General features: G+C 48.6%; 7 protein-coding genes across 7 annotated transcripts; 4 read left to right on the forward strand and 3 right to left on the reverse strand.

Moving 5' to 3' along the window:
- Positions 1-346: 346 nt before the first annotated feature.
- On the reverse strand, positions 347-2,206 carry FIESC28_03575 (uncharacterized protein; the record flags this gene model as incomplete). The annotated part of the gene is made up of 4 exons (XM_031157724.1): positions 347-829; positions 889-2,016; positions 2,069-2,135; positions 2,196-2,206. The coding sequence occupies 4 exons, from the start codon at positions 2,204-2,206 to the stop codon at positions 347-349; spliced, it is 1,689 nt and encodes a 562-aa protein (XP_031018237.1).
- A 686-nt stretch (positions 2,207-2,892) lies between these two features.
- Positions 2,893-4,984, forward strand: FIESC28_03576 (uncharacterized protein; the record flags this gene model as incomplete). Its single annotated transcript, XM_031157725.1, has 4 exons — positions 2,893-3,871; positions 3,923-3,992; positions 4,040-4,523; positions 4,580-4,984. 4 exons carry the CDS (start codon positions 2,893-2,895, stop codon positions 4,982-4,984), a joined length of 1,938 nt encoding a protein of 645 aa, XP_031018238.1.
- Positions 4,985-5,477: 493 nt separating this feature from the next.
- On the reverse strand, positions 5,478-5,819 carry FIESC28_03577 (uncharacterized protein; the record flags this gene model as incomplete). The annotated part of the gene is made up of 3 exons (XM_031157726.1): positions 5,478-5,572; positions 5,621-5,745; positions 5,809-5,819. 3 exons carry the CDS (start codon positions 5,817-5,819, stop codon positions 5,478-5,480), a joined length of 231 nt encoding a protein of 76 aa, XP_031018239.1.
- A 598-nt stretch (positions 5,820-6,417) lies between these two features.
- Positions 6,418-8,787, forward strand: FIESC28_03578 (uncharacterized protein; the record flags this gene model as incomplete). Its single annotated transcript, XM_031157727.1, has 5 exons — positions 6,418-6,752; positions 6,809-6,974; positions 7,026-7,153; positions 7,214-8,613; positions 8,663-8,787. The coding sequence occupies 5 exons, from the start codon at positions 6,418-6,420 to the stop codon at positions 8,785-8,787; spliced, it is 2,154 nt and encodes a 717-aa protein (XP_031018240.1).
- A 1,351-nt stretch (positions 8,788-10,138) lies between these two features.
- FIESC28_03579 (uncharacterized protein) lies at positions 10,139-11,715 on the forward strand (the record flags this gene model as incomplete). The annotated part of the gene is made up of 2 exons (XM_031157728.1): positions 10,139-10,208; positions 10,517-11,715. 2 exons carry the CDS (start codon positions 10,139-10,141, stop codon positions 11,713-11,715), a joined length of 1,269 nt encoding a protein of 422 aa, XP_031018241.1.
- A 1,345-nt stretch (positions 11,716-13,060) lies between these two features.
- Positions 13,061-16,077, forward strand: FIESC28_03580 (uncharacterized protein; the record flags this gene model as incomplete). The annotated part of the gene is made up of 4 exons (XM_031157729.1): positions 13,061-13,159; positions 13,219-13,758; positions 13,805-15,519; positions 15,570-16,077. The coding sequence occupies 4 exons, from the start codon at positions 13,061-13,063 to the stop codon at positions 16,075-16,077; spliced, it is 2,862 nt and encodes a 953-aa protein (XP_031018242.1).
- A 2,188-nt stretch (positions 16,078-18,265) lies between these two features.
- Positions 18,266-20,972, reverse strand: FIESC28_03581 (uncharacterized protein; the record flags this gene model as incomplete). Its single annotated transcript, XM_031157730.1, has 7 exons — positions 18,266-18,978; positions 19,027-19,223; positions 19,272-19,346; positions 19,400-19,455; positions 19,506-20,370; positions 20,502-20,614; positions 20,883-20,972. 7 exons carry the CDS (start codon positions 20,970-20,972, stop codon positions 18,266-18,268), a joined length of 2,109 nt encoding a protein of 702 aa, XP_031018243.1.
- Positions 20,973-22,132: the final 1,160 nt, after the last annotated feature.

Here is a 22,132-nt window from a genome sequence, read left to right on the forward strand (position 1 = left end):
ACTTGTAAGCGATGAATGCACGGTTAATATAGCCATATCAAAAAGATAGTCAGTAAGAAAACTCATGTCTTTCATGTAAGATAGTGATTATGTATCAGGTAAATTATGTCTGTACAACTACATGAACTTTTTCCCATCGTAAATCAGACAAGTACTCCTATCTCTCTTGTAAGCCGCCAGGCCAGGGCAGCCAATGCAAAAAAATCACTCGTAACTTTTTCCCGGGCGCGGGGCCTTGCGTTTTAACAACCAACCCTGCTTCTCATCTATCTCACTAAAAAAAATAGCCCACACGTCTCACTCATCTATCAGCCTCAACAGCTTATGCAACGTTCGTCATAATTAATCAACTTCTTTTCTTCCACTCAGCCGCCCTCTTGGAGCCATGGTTTTGAGGCCTGCCCGATCTGCCCTTACCCTTACCCTTCTTACCGAGTTTGAGATCCTTGGGTGTACCGTCCTTTGCTGAAGCACGGCGACCCTCGAAAACGAAATGCTCCGGGCCCTTGATTCCTGTAGCCGGGGGTTCAGCTTCCTGGGCACCACCATGTGTTGAAGGACGCTTCTTGTGGCGTTGTTGTACGGCGGCCGAGCGGCCGAGAAGCTTGCCTGTACGGCCAGCCATGGACTGCTCCTCAGGCGTGGCCTTGTGCTTGTATTTTGTGCTCTTGGTGGCACCATTTTGTGCCATGTGCTTGCCCTTGGCTCGCTCTTGGGCAAGAGCTGTCTTGCGAGGATCCTTGGCTCGAGTCACTCGCAACTTGCGCGGCAACATGGGAGGAAACTTCTTTTCATTGAGAAGCAGAGCAGCCTCAACATCGTTGGCGTCCTGTTGGTTGAAATTAGCAGTTGAACTCTTATGGGCAAGTGGCGAGACCGTCGACTTACATAAAACTGGACATAGGCAAAACCCTTGCCTACACGAGTTTTGGGATCTCGAACAACTCGGACATTCTCAACCTTGCCCTGGGTGCTGAAAGTTCGCCAAAGGCCCTCCTCAATATCAGAGGGGATCTTGTTCTTCTTCTTCTCCGTAGTTTCTCCCTCAGCGTTGGTGTTCAGAACAGTCTCATCATCGACGAAGCCCAGGTTACCGACAAACACACATCGGCGATGATCAGTAGGACTGGGATGAGCAACACTGTCTACTCGAAGGTGGCGTTCGAGGACCTGGGTACCGTTGAGCTTGGCAGCAGCCGTACGGGCAGCCGCAGGTGTTGAGTACACGACGTATGCGTTGGCCGACTTGGTTGTGGAATCCATCAGGCTCTTTGTGATGTAAGCTGCGCGCTTGGGCAGAGAGCCACCCGCAAACGCAACGGAACGGAAACGCAGTGACTCAATGGTTTGCGGGGGAGTGGCATCCTTCTCCAAGACGGATGATAGATGAGCCATCAGTGTCTTCTTGGCGGACTTTGAGTTGATTGCCTCTGTGGACACATTGGCAAGGAACACTGTTCGGGCTGCCTTCTCCAGGTCCGATTCTTTACTGTCCTTGGCAAGAGTCTCATGGACGGGAATGTCGCTCTCGTTGCCATCTTCGCCATCTTCGGCAGGCTTTTCAATCTTCTTGTTCAAAGCGTCGTTCTTCTGTCGCTTGCCGGCGCGTTCGGCCTCTTCTTCTGCAGCAAGTTTGTTAAGATATTTGCCCTCCAGATCGTCGTTGTCGTTCTTGCGTTTTCGTTTTCGTTCCTTGTTTGACCTGTCCTCTGTCGCATCAATAATGTCGTCGAGCTCGACAGGCGCATCCTTCATGGTCTCGTCTTTGCTCTCGATATCTTCTTCATCGTCCTGTTCCTGTTCCTCTTCATCTTCGCCCTCTTCTTCCTCATCCTCGTCCTCCTCATCAGAAGGGCCATCCTCTTCGAAGCTCAGTTCCTCGCTGATCTCGGAAAGAACCTCGTCGTCGTTTTCTTCGGCATCCTCCAGCTGGACCTTAGGCTTGGCAGGTTCCCGAGCCTTTTGTTCCAGCAAGGTCGAATATCTTGACTTAGCAGGAGCCTGCACAGGGCCAGCCTTGAACTGGTCAGCGCGAATTGACAGAAACGGTCGTTTGTCGCAAACTTACACTGGACGCAAAAAGAGCATCGAGAGTGGGGTCCACCGCCTTGGAAGAGGCTGTCAAGCCTTTTGAACTGTTTGGGGTCAATTTTCTTTGATTCTCATACAATATCCAAGATCGCGAATGTGCTCACCCTTTGGCCATTTTGTTGAATTTTGTGTTTGGATACAATCGGCAAAGCTGTCAACTCTGGTGCAATCTCTGGCTCTGCGACAAGAAAAAGACATGGGCAGTCAGAAAAAAGTCCAGAGTTCAGTCGAGCGGCTCCACCTTAGATTTCCAAGGCTATCGTCATTGGTCCAGAAGCTGTGAACCAATAGATAAGGTCTCATGGCACTAGTGGTGGGCCCGAGGCAGTACCATGAGCGTTTCTGCCGTTAATGTCCGCCTTTTTGCAGGCGGGCCCGTCATTCTCAGCAACCCGCCCCAGCGAGCAGAAGCAGAAGCAGAAGCAGAAGCCAGGGCAGCCAGCGCAAACCGGCACCGCACCCATTCCTCTCTTCCTCCGTATCCCCTCCACCTACCAGCACAACCTGTCGATACGAGAAATCTTTAGCTTTTCCAGGTTACCTCTATCTTTTGTTTCTTCCATGCTACGGAAAGATCGAGTCAATCGGTTCTTTTCTCGCTCGCTTTCACCCCTTCAACTCCATTCTCCAAGACACTTGGTCTCCAATTGTCCGTTGACCGTTCCTCGTCACTCGTCACCACGGGCGCGTTCACACAACCTAACGACCGTCCAAAGCTACCGTCTCCGCTCAACAACACATACAACTACGACATTTTCATTCGGTCGACCCATAAACACATAATCACGTTCCTTTGCAGCGATGGCTGCCTCTGCTTCGGCCCCTCCGCATCTCTCCTCCCCGGCGCTTGGAGTTGCCGATCATGAAGATAGCAACGTTTCCAGCCCTCTCAGTGAGGTTGATACGAAAGATGATAATGACGACGAGATCGAACATATGCATCTAGATCACGACGACGAAGACAGCGTTCGGCGTAGTCCTAGAAAGAAACCCCACGCCGCCTCTGACTCTGACAGCGTCCTCTCTGACGCCCACTCTGATCTTCCATCCGATGGCAACGTCACAGAAGCCGAGACAGAAAGGCTCTACGACACACCTCGACATCAGAGACAGAGAGACGTTGTGGTAGACCAATTTAATGAGGGTCAAGTCTATGAGCATACTCCCAGCAAGCTACGAAGAACTGCCAACCTACACGATCTTGACGATGACGAATCTGCCATTGATGATGACGACGCTTCAACAGGCTCGCCTACAGTCGGTGGAGACTCTCCGACAAAGCGCGCGACCATGAACGACGAAGACTTCGAGGATGGAAACAAAAGTGACACCCAAGAGCGCAAGCGCAAGCGCTCACCCGCCGCCGAGCAATCCGAAACAGAACAGCCGCTTAGAAAACGAACTAGTTCAGTACATGCGACTGATGCGGGCGCACTCCACCAGCTCGAAGAGACCGTGCTTCATGAGGGTGAGGCCACTCCCGCGAACGGGAGTAGCGGTACCCATACACCTGTTGAAGACATCGATGTATCCCCGCGGAAAAAGCCCACAAGTCGCGAATCTGATCTGACGGAACGCATATCACGTGTAGCTAAGAAAAACACGCGTGGATCTAAACGAAAAGCAGCCGCTGCTGCTGATCTAGATCACGACACTGACAGCGGCAGCCATGATGGTGCGCGTGATAGCGCAAGAGGGACGGACGTGGATAATCACGGTGATGAAGTCGACCCAGACGCTGACGAGGAGGTGGACTCGGCGACTGCGCACGATGAAGAATGTAAGAAGAACTTTACCCATGCTGTGGATCATAATGCTCACCAGGTAACAGTGGAACGCAAACACGCCGCGTTCAAGGATTGGACAGTCATAGAAGAAATGTTCGGGGTCTTTCGTGATAGGTATGTGGAATTTCCAAGAAACACATTCATGCTAACATTTTCCCAAGACTCTATAAAGACCGACTCCAAAGGCTTGAAGAAGAAGAGCAATCTCTCCTCGCTGATGTACCGACACACCCCGAATATCTCAACATGAAGCAGTGTTTGGATGATCGATTAGAGCAAAAGCTACGTGAAATTCACAATGAGCACGAGTACCGTATCAAAGCTCATGAAAGACGATCCGTTGCTCAGCGTGCCCAAATTTGGGGTCAATATTACCAAGCTGTCAGGGAAAAGAGGGAAGGCACCTTGGAATCACTCAATCAAGAATGGTACGATATTCAGACTGCAAGACGGAGTGCACATAGTTTGCAAGATTGCGGTCTACTCTATCCAAAGGATCCGGCACAACGAGTTCGAAACGCGATTGCCTACAACACCGAGGTCTCGGCGCTGGCTACAATTGCCAAATACGAAGGATTCCCCGCTGGCCCTGAAATGACAGGAGCGACATCGTCAGAACTCGAGGACGATCTAGCTGCTATCGAGGTAAGTCGAAAAATGCTAAGCAAGTTCTAATGGCCCGCTGAGCTGACCATCACAAGCGAGCAAAACGATCACGACACAAGCCAACAAGCCAGAGGCGTGAGGAATATTACACTCCGCCTTTTGACCGCCTCGGCCCGGCAGGGGAGCAATTTCTTCGAGAAACCCCTTGGGCAAATCCGAACCATCTACTTCACAAGATGTACCCCACGACAGCTCCAGCAGAGGCACGACCTGACGATGCGGCTAGTCGTAGTGCGCAACAGATGCCTGGACCTCCTCCTGTTGATATCAAGTCAAGCTTGAATGTTACTGCTCAAGTCACGCAACAGTCCCCATCACTTCCCACACGATTATCAGAATCACCAGAGTTGACCCGAACCATGCTTAGTCCAGCCCATCAGGTGAAGAAGGTTGGTAACCTCCCAGGCGTGAGTCGCAGTACAAAAACGGCAGCGACATAGTTGGAGTCTACAGAATTATGGTTGAACATATCCCCTCGATGGGGTTTTGTTGATAACGCGATGGAGAATATTGCTTTTGTGCTCGGAATTTTGTGATACCCTTGGGAAATGTCGGCCCAAACACTGATGGATCGATTTACTTTTTGTTTTGGTTTGAACTTGGGTGTGAATAGAGCTTGCGCTTGCCTACAGCAAATACCATTATTGTTGATTAAGCATGGTTGGAGTGGAGGCATCGACTTGACAGCGGACAATGTCGCCTATTTGAAAAAGGTTATTGTACAAAGTCCTCATATACTTATACATGCTGCACAGAATAGCTGGCGAGCATGTCGTACATAGGCCGATCGGAGTTTTACAAGGCGTTTGCGCAGCAGGCTTCATGAGTAGCATCGCTTGCTTGTTGCCTGTCATATAACTTGCACCCATCTGAATATCATAATTCCAACGCTTGATTTTGATCGTACATATGGTCTAACCGTACGTAAACTGTCTACTTGGAGGCGGTGGGCTTCGTTGGCTTGGGCGCATCGGGGACCTTGACATCGTCAAAGTTGTCTTGACCAACGGCGTTGAGGGTGTACCAATCTAAGCTGCGTTAGTGGACCATAGCGATGTTGTTAGAGGGAACTGTACAGATGCTTCCAACGACAGCCAAAAGACCGAGGCCGGTGACGGCGTTCTTGACAAGGTAGGGTCGTCGTGCTCGCACAAGCGCCGGGCCCTGTCGCAGGCGGCGATCATAGTAAGTTGAGTGCGGGCTGTATCGGAGTCATGATCAGTCCACTGCGCCTTGGAGAGACTCAAAACCGAGGTGAGCATACCTTGTAGGCATTGTGAGGGTAATGAACTTGGTGAAAGATGTCTAGTTAAGCTTCAACCATGAACCGATTGAATTGATTGTCAATTGCCGGTGTTGCAAAAGATGGTCTTATCTCGATATCTAATCCAATGGTAATGTTAAATTCCACACCTTAGTGGAAAGAATATTTGCGGCTAAATGTCGGCTTAGCACGATGACCGTGACGTCTGCTGCACCTCCCCTAGTTCCAGGTTCTTTGTGGAGCTCCCAGTTACAAGGGTCTGGACCATTTCCACGTCCCATATTCTTTGATTTCCGCGTCGCCAAACCTTCGGTTACAAGCCCAGCAGACAAAAGCTAGCAACGACGACAATAACGCGCAACGAACCGACTACGCGTTCTTTGACGAGACGACACCGCTAAGTGCGAATCTTCGATGACCTTGAGCTTTTTGCAAAGCATGCTCAACCACTGTATACACCCAAGCTCAGCCTAGTCGCGCGACCACGGTTCAAGGGCCGCGGGCAAACTTGATTTACGACAACCCATTGTCATCGCATTCTTTTGAAGCATCTGAGCTTATCAACACTCGATATATACTTCCGCGATCGAAGAATTTTAACAACCAATCATGGCGGCAACTCTTTCAGTGTCGGATCAGATTCGACAGCTCGACGATGCACGCAAGCTAGTTTTGGGGGATGTCAAATACTACCCCAGTGTCGTCAGAGGGATATTGCCTATCATCGGTCCCAGTGCACCGCTTGAGTTGCGAAGATGGGGTGCCGAATTCCTTGCTGAAGCTTTTGCGACGCCAGCTCTACCAAATGGAGAGAAAGAGACAATGCAACCTTACGTCTTACCAACACTGGAATCTATGCTTGAGAATGATCGAGAGGACCCTCAGGTTTTGCGAAGCGTGATTCAATGCGTTGCCAGTATCTATCCCTTGGCAATGCGGTGGATGTATGAAGATAATGATATCCGAATTATGTGGTTTCAAGACTAACACGTTTATGCAGCATAAACAACGGATATGACACAATCACGTGGGAAAGAATGGTGGCAGTCAAGCAGAAGGTTTTGAGAATATGGGACAATGCAGGTCCTACCGTAAGAATCTGCTGCATAAAATTTGCGCAACGTGTGGTTCTTGCCCAGACTGCTGCCACCGGTTCTGAGTTAAGAGTATGAATCCATTGAATCATTCACACAGAACATACTAACATGCGAAATCAGTATGGCGGTACACTCGACGTGTCTCTGGATAAGGTCCCTCCGAATCACCAGTCCCTCGACCCTAGGAATTTGGAGGCTGAAGCTTCGGGTCTTCTAGATCGAATGTTGAGTGCCCTTCAGGAAAGCAGGTAAGGCGGTTGATAATGATTGCACCGTGTCTATGTAGCTAACCTTTGATGCCACTTCAGCGATGCCCTGATTGTAGATGCGACCTTGAACTGCATGTCTATCATCATAAGAACTCGCCCAGCTACCTCCAGCCGAATCATCAATGCTCTCCTCAGCTTTAACCCCCTCAAGCTTGCCAACTCCCCTCTTACCCCCAAATCGCGGGTTATGATTAGATCAATGGAGAAGACAACCCGCATGTTGTTGATTCATCTAGTAAAGCGAGATCCTCACAACCCGATGGTTCCCAGAATACAGCAGCACGTAGAACGTATGATGCGCACCATGGCCGATATCTTTGATGATACTGGACGCAAGCGCCCGCTTGAACCACCGCCACAGGACGATAATGAGGCCAAACGACAACGACTATCCCCAGCCCAGATCCAGATACCACCATTGGGCCCAGGACCACACAGCCTGGCTGACGTGTTTACCCTGATTGACAATAGTGCTCTAAAGAACTTCGACATTTCTCAGGTTCCTGCGCCCCTTGTTGCCAGGATTGCTGTGACAACGCTGTCGAGGCTCGACCCTCAAGTACTGTCCAAGGCAGTTGACGGTATCCGTGGACGTCTCGATGCCCTTGCCAGTGCGCCAGTACCTGAGCTGAACCCAAACACCGCTCTGCTAGGCGTGGAAGAAGATGACGACGAATATGAGCCGGATTTCTATCAAGCCGAAGACACGGAGCAGATTTTGAACAAGCTAGATAGCTCACCAGTTCATGAGGGACCATTATTGGACGATGGCCTTGGACTGAAGTCATTCCATCTGCCTCAGCCTGGTGCCTTGACACCAGAGACAGCACTGACAGCTGGTAACGGCACAGTTACCCGGGTAATCGAGATGATGAAGGCCCTGGAAGAACCAGCAAAGAGAAGCAAGGCTGGTTTCAGCAGATTAGCGGCTAGCTCAGGAAACCGGGATTCATGGATGACGATCCTGGCCCGACTCGCGACACGCTCCATTGCTGGTCTAGAAGAAACTACCGTCAAGGACGAAGACGGCCCATCATCACACCAGTCCCTCAGCATCAACATTCGCGACATCTTATATTCCTATGTGATGGAGGACTTCCGCAAGCATATCGATGTAGCAGTCTCCTGGCTCTGCGAAGAGTGGTATAATGACAAGCTACAACAGAAGAAGGGTGGCGATCGACCCTTGTACTACGAAAAGTGTTGCCTGCGACTAATCGACGGTTTTCTGCCATATCTACACCCCCAGGATAAGGTTTTGACACGTTTCTTGAGCGAGATACCGGAGTTGAACAAGAACATCCTGTCACGGGTGAAGCACATGTGCCGCGACCCCAGTGTTGTTCAGCTGGCTCTGACAAGTTTGTTGTATTTGATCATGATGCGACCACCTGCCAAGGAGATTGCACTGGATACGGTGCAAGATATTTGGAGCGAATGTAAGTTGCAATGCGATACCCTCTCGAGATGATTACTAATGCAGCGCAGTCGATGAAGCAAGGCCTGTGGCAGGCAAATATCTTTCCAAATATCGCCCATCTTTTATGGAAGCTGCACGGAATGGCACCGGTGAAAACTCAGGACAGTCCGCATCGACCGCTATCACCGCTTGAGGAGCGTATTCCGAGTTGACAATTGATGGGAAGGTTCGGTAGTTACAGCGTCGCTCTGCTGTGATTACCATGTAAAATCTTTCGAGAGGGGGTAATAAGCCATAATGACCAGTTGGCCGAGGGGAGATGCTTGCTTTCCCCACGCAATGACTATATATGGAAGGACTCAGAGACAAAAGGGCAAGCATTACAAGGCGTTAAAGGGCAGATAGGAGTGAGAGGACCTATCGAGCAATCAGGCGGGGATGACACAGGGCTGACTAGATGTATACCAAGCATTATTGCTGTTGTGGGCAGGAATCTTAAGGCGGATAGTCTACGATGCGAGTATTGATATGCCGACCTGAAATACAAGATCTTTAGAACATCTGATGAGAACGTCCACGTTGAATTGACCATTTAGAGGTTTACACTTGCTGCCTCTAGGTGCTCTGTATAAGCCCGGAACAATGTAAGCAATGGTACCTACAGAGTAGACCAGGCGAAACAAACATTTGCATGAAGCCCTAATTAGAAACCCATATAGTACGGTCGTTTGGTTGTTGGCCCGTGAGTGCTGATGACAGTGGTCACGGGCGTCATTAGATACCTACAGAAAGACGAAACAGAAACACTGGATTAGATAGTGCTGTGCTCTTTGTACCACTTCAGATTCAGCAACAGGTAGGTACTGAGGTAGCGCGCAGTTGTCGTGCCATCAAAGAAAAGGACAAGGTTGGGGATGCTTAATATTCGTATTCTTTGACAATGACGCTGACCTGTTGCTGTGTGCATCATTTTTCTTCTATTTATTTGTTTACAGTGATGTATCCATAGATCGACCCAGAAAATGGATTGGATGTCATGGAGCGGACCCAATACTGATGCACGTCAGTCAATATTTACAACTCAGTTCCTCTCTGCGTCTCCGTATTCCGTCCCTCCATTTCTAACGGTGCTTTATGCAACGGTATAATAAATGGGGCTTGAGCGGGAGCCAGCGGACGGGAGAGTACAGGACAACGAGTACGTACTCCGTCTACTAATTTAAGTGGAGGTCCAATCATCCCTCCCTTGAGAACCAAAACAAAAGAGAAGGAGAGAAAAAGGACCCTTTATTTTATTTATTGCACTACATTACCTCTACTAGTGTATATGTTTATTCGTTCCTGTGTTTATTACGGTGTCCTAAAGCCTGCAGCGTCATCTCTGCCTCGTTTATCTTGCCTTACTTTTGTTCTTGCTTGTCTCTTTGCTTTGTTGCACGTACTGTACTGTGATTACTAGCATCCAATCCCTTTTATCTGCAGCATTCATTGCCCAAGCAACCTGAGACATAGGGTCATTCTACTTTGCTATTACTCGCCAAGTCATGGTTATTACAATACGAAACCGCCTTCACAAAAAGGAATTTTCTATTCACAAAGACACAGTCAACAACAGTACGTACGTTTGGACCAGTCAGTGAAATTAATTAAGCTGCTGGTGCTTTTCCCTATCCATCCATGCTTTCCCATCAATAAATGTCCTTGCATCCACTTTGAAACGCTCCCCACATCTTCAACTGGGGCGTAATTGCATTCTCATCCCATCTTGTCGTCGCCTACCTGTCTTGTCTCATGGACCAGGCCTAAATTGAGGCAGCCTTGTATTCTATTCTTCTCCTGCCAGATACCATTTGCTCTCCTAACCTTCAACCTCTTTCTTCGGCCGGTTAACCAGTCGCTGACCTCAATCTGTTTACCATCAGCCGCAGCCACACTTGCAGCCGAATTGACAGATCCACATGCTCCTTCATCTGACAAGGAAAAGACCTTAACGCCCGTCTCTACCGGCTCCATCAACAGCATGAAAAGCCGGAGCCCTGCCACCTACAAATCGACCCTCGCCAGGTCCAGCACAATTCGAAGTGTACGCAGCTTCGACGGCTCCGAATCCAGTCCCGAAAGCAAACATAGCACTTTCTCCAGCAGTGTGAACAGTAGCACAAGTGGAGTCTCCCACTCCAACTCCAATCCCGATCTCAACAACCACACACAAACACCCGTCAAAACCAAGCCCGAGGCCAACAACACGGACGCAACAACTCCCTCGCGCTGGAGCACCGGCGCAGCGCGCGTAGTAGAGCCAACACCAGATCAAGAAACCTCCACCATGACAGAAGGCATCGAAGCTGTAGACGGTCAATGGGACTCGACAATAGGCAAGGCCGGCCTGGGCAAAACCGGCCGCGTGATAAATAAGCTCGTCAGCGACAATGAGGCTCTCAAGCGCGACATCAAAATCGAGCGCCTAAAAGCTGAAGAAGCCAAGCAAGCCGCAAAGTTAATAGAGGACAAGCTTGACCGTATGGTCAGTGATTATGAAAGTCGACTCCTCGAGGCCAATGTCACAAAGACACTGCTCTCTCGAAAAGAACGCCAAGTCGAGACGTTACAAGCGACTGTCGAACTCGAAAAGAAGAAGGCTGCAGACGCTCTGCTACGCGAGAAGAGCTGGAGAGATGAGATGACCAAGACGACAAAAGACGCAACAATCCAGGTCGAAGAAGCAACCAATTATGCACAGCTGATGGAGGGACGCTACAACGCCATTTCCTCCCACTGGCAAGATCAAGGCGAGGAGGTCAAGAAAGCGGTTTCCAAGATGAAGTCTGAGATAGATCATCTCAACGAAGAGCGACGATCAGACGACGATAAGATCCAGACACTAAGGGATCTCTGTGACCAGCAAGACGGCAATATTAAGCAGCTACGACACGAGAAAGAAGAGATCGCTCGCATGTTTGAAGAATACAAGAAGACGCAAGAGCAAGACCTTAAGGATATCAAAACCAATGCCAGAAAGAGAGAAGATGAGCAAGAAGCCTTATTATTGGCGTCCAAAGAAACTCTCGACAAGCTCAAATGGGCACTAAACGTTAAGAAAAACGTCAAAGGCGCACAATGAGTTACCTCTCCACTCTCTCCACCGCCCGCCATACCATAAAGGGTCCGCAACGCGTCTAAGCAACTCCCATCTTGCGAGAAGTGTGGCCCGACCAACATATTGTTTTAATTTACTTCATCTCTCGACTGGCTGGACTCCAGTCCATTCTCACCGAAGCTTCCGACAGCTTCTTAACTTCATGCCTACGAACACTTGATGACCGCCGTCGCTTCGATACCACTCCTTGTATACTTTTCTCTTCTTCTCTTTAGAAACATGGACTGGCAATTTACGCTGGATCTAGATACGTCCTTGTGATCCATTTTAGCTACTGGTCTAACCATGGGAATTGGCGGGCTATGGGTGTTAACGGTGTTGGGCATGCTTTTTGCAATTAATGTCTCCGCAAGAGAGAAAGCCACATAAAGACATGGGGACTGAGATTACCGTTTTGATGAAAGACGGATTAGAAATAGAAAAAGAAGAAGATTGAATATTTACCTAGATCGCGTCCACTATAGGCCTTTAACAAGATAATGTACATGGTCAGCGAGTTTACTTGAGTTCTACATACATAATATACTACGATCGTATCTCTTTAATATTTTAAGATCTATCCAACTAATGATTTTTATTACTTCTATTGCTGTGTGCCTTCTTGAATCCTTTGGTAAGCATTATACCGCCAATGTTCAGATACATCGTCAGATGCCCCTGCTCGTATGGAGTTTGAGCTCCTGCACGAGGCCTTTGGCACTTACCTATATTTGCTAATGAAGCTGTATGGAAGTCAAGCTCAAGGTAGCCTATCAAAATAGGTGCCTAACTACCTATCTAGCAGTGATTCATTGGCTTGAGCGCCCGCTAGGCGAGGAATAAGAGATAAAGTAGAGTGGCACTGCCAGCTCCTGCCCGCCATCTGGCAACAGGTGCCAACGGGAAGGTGCATCTGGCTTTCTTCTCTCCTTCCTTATATTTCCGGTTGTTTTGGTTACGGTAACACCTTCCTCTGTTCTGATGAATTTGATTTCCCCTCCTTGTCATTTCCATCCTCCCATCCCATCTTCCTTTCACTCACATGCTACCACTCAATACTCACTCTTCTAACTGATCGCGGTGGATAACAGAAGAATTGTTTTCCAACGCTTAGGTTACCAAAATAAAGTAGCCTAAGAACGGATCTATGCTGGCATAAGACAACTAAACTGTTTTGTCCCTTGTGCTCTTAGCGGTCATTTCTTCTGACACCTTGAGGTGGCCGGACAATATTCCTCAATTCCTCAACAATAGTCCATACCCTGTAAGTATCCGACACTGCAATATACCTTTGACGACACTCTAACTATTCTAGCCTTCAAAATCAAATATGGGTGACCCCGTTGAGTTTTACGTTTCTTGTAACCCGCCGTTACTCCCCAAGGGTGTTGCAATCGCTGTGGCGGATATTGAGAATAGCCTGGGAGAGGTATGTTTTGCAAGTGAAGTCCGGAAGCCTCTTACATACTCACTGTTTCCGCTTTCTAGATTGTATTGGAGGTACTATACGATCCTGAACTACCAGGGTTTAAGTTCATCTCCCAAGTCGAGCACCAGGCTCTTATCACCCACTGGATGACCAATCATCTGGAACAGTTACTAGAATCTGAGACGGGGGTTCTTCTACCCGAGTTCGAAGATGAAGAGGAAACAAGTCAGCCTGATGTTCTGATACTTGCCGAAATCCCGCACGTGATTTCATACCCTTTGTTTCAGCAAAGGTGTATGTCAATCATTGAGGAGTACGACCCTTGGAGATATCCAGACAACATCAAAGATCTTTGTCACAAAAAGACTTGGCGCACCCCAGAAGAATTGGAGGGAGACATCGCTGCGCAACTTCTTTCCAAATTTGAGCCCCTATGGCCAGCCTCACTTGCTCCGCCAGGCGTTGAGAAGTTAGGAGAACCTACAAACTGTCAGATATCCCACAACTTGCAAGGTACACTTTTCTACTTGGGCAGCGATGACAGTGCGAACGCTCTGGATGTGGCAACACGCAGACTCAATACACTTGCAAGCTTTCTGGTATTTACTCCCATCAACTTCTATAGCAAGATTCTGACAGTGTTAGGATGCTCCCTCGGCTACAACCTCTCACCTCGTCTTCACCGAAAGCCTCGACCAGACCAAACTGTGTTACCAATGGGTGACACAGCTTGGTATATCAAGGCTAACATATGTTTATCCTGAATGTGTTGATTTGGAGGACGAGTACAAGCGCCTTGCAGGCGCAGTAACTTTGAGGAATGGAATCACCAATCCCAAAGGTCAACTAATCCCGGATCCAACTACATATCCCATTGGGGACCAGGCCCCTGTATCCAAGCAACCAGAATTCCGCCCTTTTGAGCGATACGCCTATTCCAACAAGCGGTCTGGTACATCGGCCGCTAGAGATAAGCGAGCCACCAAGACTTCGCTGGCCTATCTTCCTCGGGTCCCTCCTGGCGGAAGAACCTCAGGAAAGGTATCTCTGCAAGATCACACGGTGAGTCGATGGCTCGGGACTATCAAGCCCCATGTGCCCCCGCAAAAGCCAAATGGTCTCGAAGAATATGAGAACGAAAAGCCAGGTGGTTTCAAAAAAAGAAATGATGTTGAAAAGCCAGTTGACAAGAGAGATTCTGGGTTGATTGAGGTTGATGGGACAGACGATAACTGTCCAGAAGAGAACGACATTCTTCAGGGGCTTTCTCGTTCTTCTATACTGGTTCCAGTGGATGACCAACAGAATCAGGAAATTCTCCTAGGTCAGCAAATGGTAGCATCGTCTACGGGAAACTTGATGGATATTTTCGATGATCCTATCAGCATCCCCGTCCTTCAACCTGTGTCTTCTGAGGTCATATTCGGGAAACGAAACGACGAGGGAAAAGATTTACACCAAACGATGAATCAGAAAGCTTCAAATGATCCCTCATGGGCTCGAATTGCTGCCAAAAATAGTCGCAACCAGAAGCAAGATCCTACGAACTTTGGGTCGAATGTGCGAGTCAAGAGTGATCGTCCCTTTGCTGGGAAACCAACGACAACAAAGCCAGTTTCCGAAGAAAAACTGACAGTTCAAGGGACTTCCAGTAGTAACTTTGCCCTGAGTAACAGACAACAACAGACGTATCCCAAGGAGTCGTACCGCGAAATCCAGGTCGATGTCCCTGCCTCCATGGGAATGAGAGCACCCACGGTTACACACGGCAACGACGAATGTGCCAGAATCTTGCACGAAGCGGAGAAAAAGCTGCAAGAATTGGTGAAGGTTTTGCAGGTCGTGCCTGGACACATTAGTATCCAGGCCAAGTTTGGCAGGCTTTGTGTCAAAGGTATTCCAGCCGCCGAAGTTTACATGAACCCCACCCCCTATGGGCCTTTCAACACAGTCGGTACGGTCGTCAAAAGTCTGAATGATACCAACCCTCCTGTCGAGTTTTCCCCTATCTTAACGACCAGCGCTGCTGAAGCGAACTTGATCTCGATGGTTCCGGGTGGCAGAGCCTCGTGGATCTTGGTCGGTAAACGCGTCTTCTATGAGTTCGTCTGCGTGCAGGAAGTCTACATCTCAGGAGAGGCCGAACCGCACTGCCACGAGAACCGGCTTGTTGTGAATGTAGATGCAGGCGAATTCACTCACGAATGTCTTCCTTTGACACATGAAGTGTCCCGCGCTTTCGTCCACTGTACACGACGAGCATGGGATATAAAACTTTGCATTTCGAAAAGGGACATGACGCAGGTTACTGAGGAGTTTCAGAAGTTTGCTGCGTCACTGGTGCGCTCAATGGACATCGAGTAAGTACTGGAGTCCAATGGCTGATAAGTTCTGAGTACTGACATCTAAGGACAAATGAAATAGGAGAAATTGTCATTCAGGTCGAGCCGGAGAGTGCCACAGGATGGCACATAGAGCGGACAAGGATATGTCATGAAGCTACATATCGAAACGGGGCAAAAGGCCCCAGCTGTCTTACGACCACCATGTTTCGTGTGGTGGAAAGGATTCCGGGTACCGCGAAAGGCCTATATCGAGGCCAGTCGGTTCCTGTAACTTTGCTTAGCCACGGACAGATTGGGCAGTGGTATGAAGCCAGCATCTCGTCAATCAAAGCCGAGGACGTCCTGCAAGAGAATGTCGGGCTTGAACTTGGCGAACAAACGTCTTGGTCGGCCGATGAATTGAAAAGACTTGGGGCATTCAAAGCCGTGTGCGAGCCAGCGATACGAATGGTGCGCCAAATGGATAAGGTGGGCAACACGAACGAGAACGGGCATGGTACCCAGACCGATCAGCCGCCCTTTGATGCTATTCAGTATCTGGAAGACAAGGAGAAGAAGTATTCATATTGGTGAGAGCAACGTTTTTGGGGCGTCAATTGCAAGTTGAAGAAGTCGCCTTGATCCTTAAGTATTGACTCAAAGGGATCATGTAGGAACAGATAGATGTCAGGGGGTGGGCATTGCCTAATCGGGGCGACATGATGTAGAGTTAAGAGTTTCGGTAGATGAATCACACCCTGTCTTTGAATCGTTCCGTCACATGGTTCATAGCAAAGTGATCAAGGATAACAGTGATATACCTACATGGTAGGAAGATGGCATCCACGATTGGTTTAATGTTCAATTACGTCACCATCGATCTCGGACGATCTACCCGAGCGCCTGGCTGGAGACAACGATTGCCGAAATGTTGCTTCCGCGCGTTTAGGCGGCTATTAGCCTCCCTGGCCGCATAAGATGGAGATGAATGATTGGGAGACGGATCCCACCTTGATTTACGGTGATGGGTTTCATTTGATGCGTAAAGAGGACTTTGGGAAACATAAAAACAAATGTACCTCTTTAGCTCTTGCGTTCAATGCACCGAAGTAAGCAGCGGCTCTTGTCGATTATGAAGCAGTCATCTATCTGTTAGATGTTCGGTCTATGTTGCCGCTTTTCTCCGCACCTATTAAAGACACGGAAACGTGATCTACATAATTTGGTAGACATCCAACATTTCAAACGCTCTCCGTTTTGCTCGTTCAACCAAAAATCTATCTACCATCAACTCGAACTAACACAGATCCCCAGAAGGAAAAGCGCGCCCAAAGCCAAGGCCAAGGCCAAAGCCAACAAACCGTTGCGGGCCCCCGCGCGGCCCGAGCCGGGTTCCCGCTCTTGTGGGATTGAACATGAAAAAAGAAGGTTTTTTCTTACTTGTCGTACCGATCGTGGCTTGATTGAGGATGGCTTCAAAATAAAATTGTGTGAGTGTAATCTTCTTTTGTACTGGTTTCCCACGTGGATTGAAATGCCGGATATCTGACGAATGCCGAGTGGACGCGGATCTTGAACGGGAAGGCTAGTGCATGCGATCTGAGCTGAAAAAGGATGCAGAATTAGGCTTGGCGATGCGTAGGCGGCTGAAATAATTTTTGACGGTGTCACAACCTTCTCCTCAGGGTGTTAGAAAAATTGGCCCCTAAAAGCATAAGAGACGAAATTATTCGGTCATTTTATGCTAGCTTAGACTAACACTTAGGCTGCTTTATTTTAGCAACCTAAGCCCTAGAGGATAATTCTTCTGTTATCCACCTGGGTGTCACACTCTTCTTGACCATGTATGCAATATCATGAATCGTGTCTTCCCAATAACCTTCTCAGAGGACTATTTCTATCCAATGATGCATCGGTTATTGACTTTTTACTTTTTAACCGTGCTCATGTGATTTCTTTCTATGCCAAGCGCAGTACTGGCACCATTCCTTTCGGGGTTTATAATGACTTTTGGTTACGATATAATGACAATTTATTTTCATCTACAACACCAACGCTTCTACAAATCCGGTACAGTAGCGAGTCTATAAGAGAGCTAACTGCCTTGATATGTTTCTTAGTTCCTTTATGGGAGCCGCTATCGAAGTAACCTAATGGCTACAAAACTACGTCATAATCGGGTATGCCCTTGTTCATGCGTTGTTTCTTTCTGTCACCGCACCCTGCCAGTGGCCGGGGGCGGTGTCTGCAAATATTCATGGGTTCCGCTACTTGCGCGCTATAGCCGAGGGATATAGGTAAAGTTATGACAACTCCCTCTTCCGGATCTGAGAGTTTGGAAAGAAATGTTTTGATGGATGCATGGCCGCAAGTATCGAGATAATGGTGCAGAAAAGCTTGGTTATTTTGACTGATCCCCGAAATCTGGTTCATTCAGTGATAATTAAAACAATACCAATCCAACAAGTCCACATGTCAACCGAAAGAACTCACACCGAGGTCAGGAAATTCAAACAAAAAGAGGCGCTTGACCGTGGCTTGTATATTAAATACTAGGTTGTTTCTACTTGCTTGCCCTACTTCAGTGTGATCAACACACTATCCCCTGATCGTCTCTATAGTGTCTAGCTTAACTTTTAGAGCGGTGCTCGAAATTAAGGAGCAAATCGCTCATTCTCCTGACCAAAAGAAGCAATCGATGCTTCACTTGTTAACCATATCATCAAGTCTAACATACAGCCGCGCCCCCTCAAACAAATCCTGTGCCGTGCATGTTTGTCATTCAATCGTCCAGTCGATAGATCAAATGAGCAATATTCCAACACCAATTCGCCGTCGAATCTATCTTTTTTATGTCGCGTAGCCAATCTAGATACGCCGTGACAGTCTGTGAGGCCTCAACGTCGAAGCGCTGCCCGCAGAGCGACGATCGAATACGACCCAGGATTGGGTGCTGCTGCGAAAGGTGTAATAACATTAGAACACCAAAGAGGTTTTGAGACCAGAAAAATGTCATGGGTACAAGTCGCTTATTGGTGCATGGAGGCGATAGCGCGATGGGCCACTTGAGTGACGCTTTGAGACATTCGGCAGCGCCTTCGGCATCTTCCCGCGTCAGACTATCGGGGTGGTGCAGGACCTTGAAAATGCACGGACGATATATGAGGTATTTGTTGTAGCTGTATCGTGTTCGAAGGAGTGCGACTTGTATATCGGCTGCGAATGGGTATGTCGCCGGTTGCGTATCAAGATCCGACGTGAACATGTAACTGCTCTGCAGGGACTGTCCAGCATAAACGTCGCCGAAGGCATCCTGTGAAGGGTCTGTAAAAGCAACTTCTTGGTTTTCGTGCCATCGCAAATGGCTGGGCAACATGCCTCTCCACTGTTCAAGTTGTGCGTCGAGCTGCTTCATAACAGTTGCATTGCCGGGGCTGGAAGTGCCATTAAATTGCCCAAACCCTGGGAAAGACACAGATGCGTCTAAGCCAAATGCTGAGATAAGTTAGCTAGATCCTTGGCTGGGAGAAGCATCGAGCCTACTCTTGTTTAGAACAGAATGGAAGTTAGCAGATAGCCTTCGAAGAACGATCTGTGAAGCAAAATGCTCCTGAAAGTGTGTCGCTTGGTTACTCATATAGTCCTCGTCAGTGATCGGTCCACTGAAGTCAGGAAGACCAATAGCCTCCTCAAACTTCTCTAGGCCAGTTAGAGGCAAACCGAACTCCATGTGAAAGCAGCTGCTATCTTGTCAGTAAGCATGCTAGAAGCGGAACCTTTTTACCTACGTCTCCATTATTGAACAGTGCCAAAAGGTTCTTTTTATTAGATCGGATCGGGGACCATGGAGCTCGCTAGGCTTGCTTTAAATCGGGGTTAGATAGTTTGAATTTGAGTTGAAGGGAAATCGTCTTACTTTACAATCAAGGCCTGGCAGGCTGAGGAGGCAGAAACAGACATCCTCCAACATTCCTGCAGCAATGGTTAGTGTGACGGCTTAAGAGATTCCACAGACCACTAACAAGAGCTTGCCCACAGCTTGAGTAATATATGGCACCAAGAGCGAGCATCTGGACATTTTCCAGACTGACCTCACTTAGAGCGAACCCCATCCTTTTCCGTGCTTCGTTGAAATAGGTCAGGCCTGGTGGTCTGTCGATAGTGCCCCCCTTAATTCCAGACGGCCGTTGTTTGTACGCCGAGATGGGTACTTCAGATGTAGTAAGCGCCACTTCCCCAAGGGCAAGGACGAGGAGTACAAGGGATGAAATGACGCCTTCGTGAAACCCATTGCTAAGAATTGAGCTCAGTGTATTCGAATTGAACCATTGTCTATCCAGGATGGGATAGAAAGCATTGATGACATCAAAATAACCTTTGCTCAATCTTTGCACTGTCTCCCAATCCACACTAGGAGGGCTGAGATTAAGAGATGATGCAGATCCTGAAAAGTGTAATGGTAGCTGGAGTGTGCTGTTATTAGGTATTCCTACTGGCTGAATCCCGTCTAGTGGCAAGGTCACAGCAGAGTCGCGCAGTCCCCGTGGAAGTGTAGGTATCTCGCCCATTGGAGATGGGGGCTTCTGGCCGAGGCTTTCGAACATCTGGCGCATGACGGGCCATTCTGACACCTTGGATACCGAAGAGTCGTATCGATAGCCACCTGTATCGCGACTGGGTGTCGGACTCGTCGGAGGAAGAGATGTCCCTGGTAAGGAGTCTTGTGATTCAGGATCGACCAGTAGCGGTGTGTTCGTATTATACACAGCAGAGTGTTGAGAAGTGTTGAAAACGGGAGGGGTGGTGTTTTCCCGTAATCCTAGGTGATCGATCTTGCTTTCAACACTCTTGAGTCGATCTAGAATCTCAACTAACGTTTTGTCCTTCCTAAGGGCGAAGTTTAGCATTTTGCGGTCGAGTTGGGCAGCAGCCAAGGCAACGACGACGACGGTGGTATCGCCATAGGAAAGACAGGCACGGCATCCTTGCCACTTCCTCGAGCTCTTGTTTAAACATACTTTGTAGGTTGAGGTTCTCTGTATCGGCATTCGAGTTTGAATCGCTGACATGTACCGCACTTGGGCCTTTGTTCATCACATCTTTGCTTTCGGTTACGGCATGTTTCGCAAGCCTGGGATTTGTTAGTCAATTTAGCCCAAAATACGATGTTCTATTTGTTCGGCCCGTGGAAGAAAGAAAATGGGTTTTTGAGAAAGGATAAAGGACTAGGTTGAAGATAATTGCCAAATTATACAACAGAGTTGCAAACAAGTTGACGTTTAAGTCTAGTAAGACTGCATCCAAACGGCATGTAAAGTTGTAGGATCAGTGAACGAGTTCAAGAAAGGGTTTGAATAGAGGTTATCAGGGAAAGACGAAAATAAAAGGAAGTTTCATACCTGAGCAGCAATAGCGCCGCGTTCCTTGCGATTAGTTTGCGGTCCAGGTCCGGGCGAGACGTTGCTGGACGATGATGGTGCTAGGTCCATACTTAGGGTCGAACTTTGACCAATGCTCACATGTGAGTGTGGTAAAAGCGAAATAGAGAAATCGCAGCTCTAAAAAGCTGATCAGGTTAAGTTGAACTTCTGAATGTAATTGTTGGGCTCCATTTAGCACAATGCCTCAAGGCAAAAGTTGGCAGAGCGTTGAGCTCTCGATAGTGCTGGTATGGGAATGAACTATGTTGCGACGCTTCTAGGAAGCTACTGGGCGTGGGTGGAAATAAATTAATGAGGGGCAGGACAGTATAAGAATGTACGCACGCACGCACGAGGGAGTCGAGGCGGATGCCTACGAGAAGACTGGGGTTTAAATGGGTACGTGATGACAGTTTTCTGAGATGAAAAGAGGTTGCGTGGTTGGGATGCAGATGTTTCTGAGTGAGAGTCAAGGTCTGATGGTATCAATCAAGTGTGCAGGGGAACATAGGGATTTAACAACAACAGGAGGCTAGAGAGGCCGCCTTATAGTTGAAATTCGAGAAGACATCTTTTAGGGGAGAGTTTTTTTCAGAGCGCACGGGAGGAGCAAGGGCGCGGAAAAGATTCGCAAAATGGGACTGGCAGAATGTGAACAGAAGTCGACCGGAGCCAAGCCCGACTCCGACAAGAGACGAGGGGAACAAATACAAGCAAGACTTTACTCAAAGTCGAAGCTCAGGTTCCCATGCTAGAAGCGGTTGCAAACCCGTCAGTGCAGACAAAAACGTGCCCCGTTTCAGCAGCCATTGGACGGTGTGAAGCAAGGGAAATGGAGGGTATCAAGATAATCCAACGTCCGGTCGTGTCTCGCTATGATCATGAGGAGTTTAGCACCACACAGCTGGTGGACGTACAGTACCGTACCGTACCCTTTCTGAGACCATTCCGCACCGCTAATTACACCACACCGTGCCATTGAATTTGGCTACACACCATAAGGGCACGATGCGGTATCGTCACCGGCGACCCTGTGTTTGTATGCATGCCGCTGGACGTCATTGCCGGATCTCATAACGGGCCGGGGGATCGAGCTCCCCTCTCCGGCGGTGGTTCCCTCATGACAGTTTTCCAGATCCAGAGCCCACCCACACTCGATCGATACGCGCGCACCCACCAAGCACCTAAATCGATCAAGTCTGCGGCGAATAACTCTAGAAGCTGGCATC

The sequence above is a fragment of the Fusarium coffeatum genome, assembly GCF_003316985.1.
Source record: "Fusarium coffeatum strain FIESC_28 chromosome Unknown BRIP53273_contig_75, whole genome shotgun sequence".
Classification (NCBI taxonomy): Eukaryota; Fungi; Ascomycota; class Sordariomycetes; order Hypocreales; family Nectriaceae; genus Fusarium; species Fusarium coffeatum.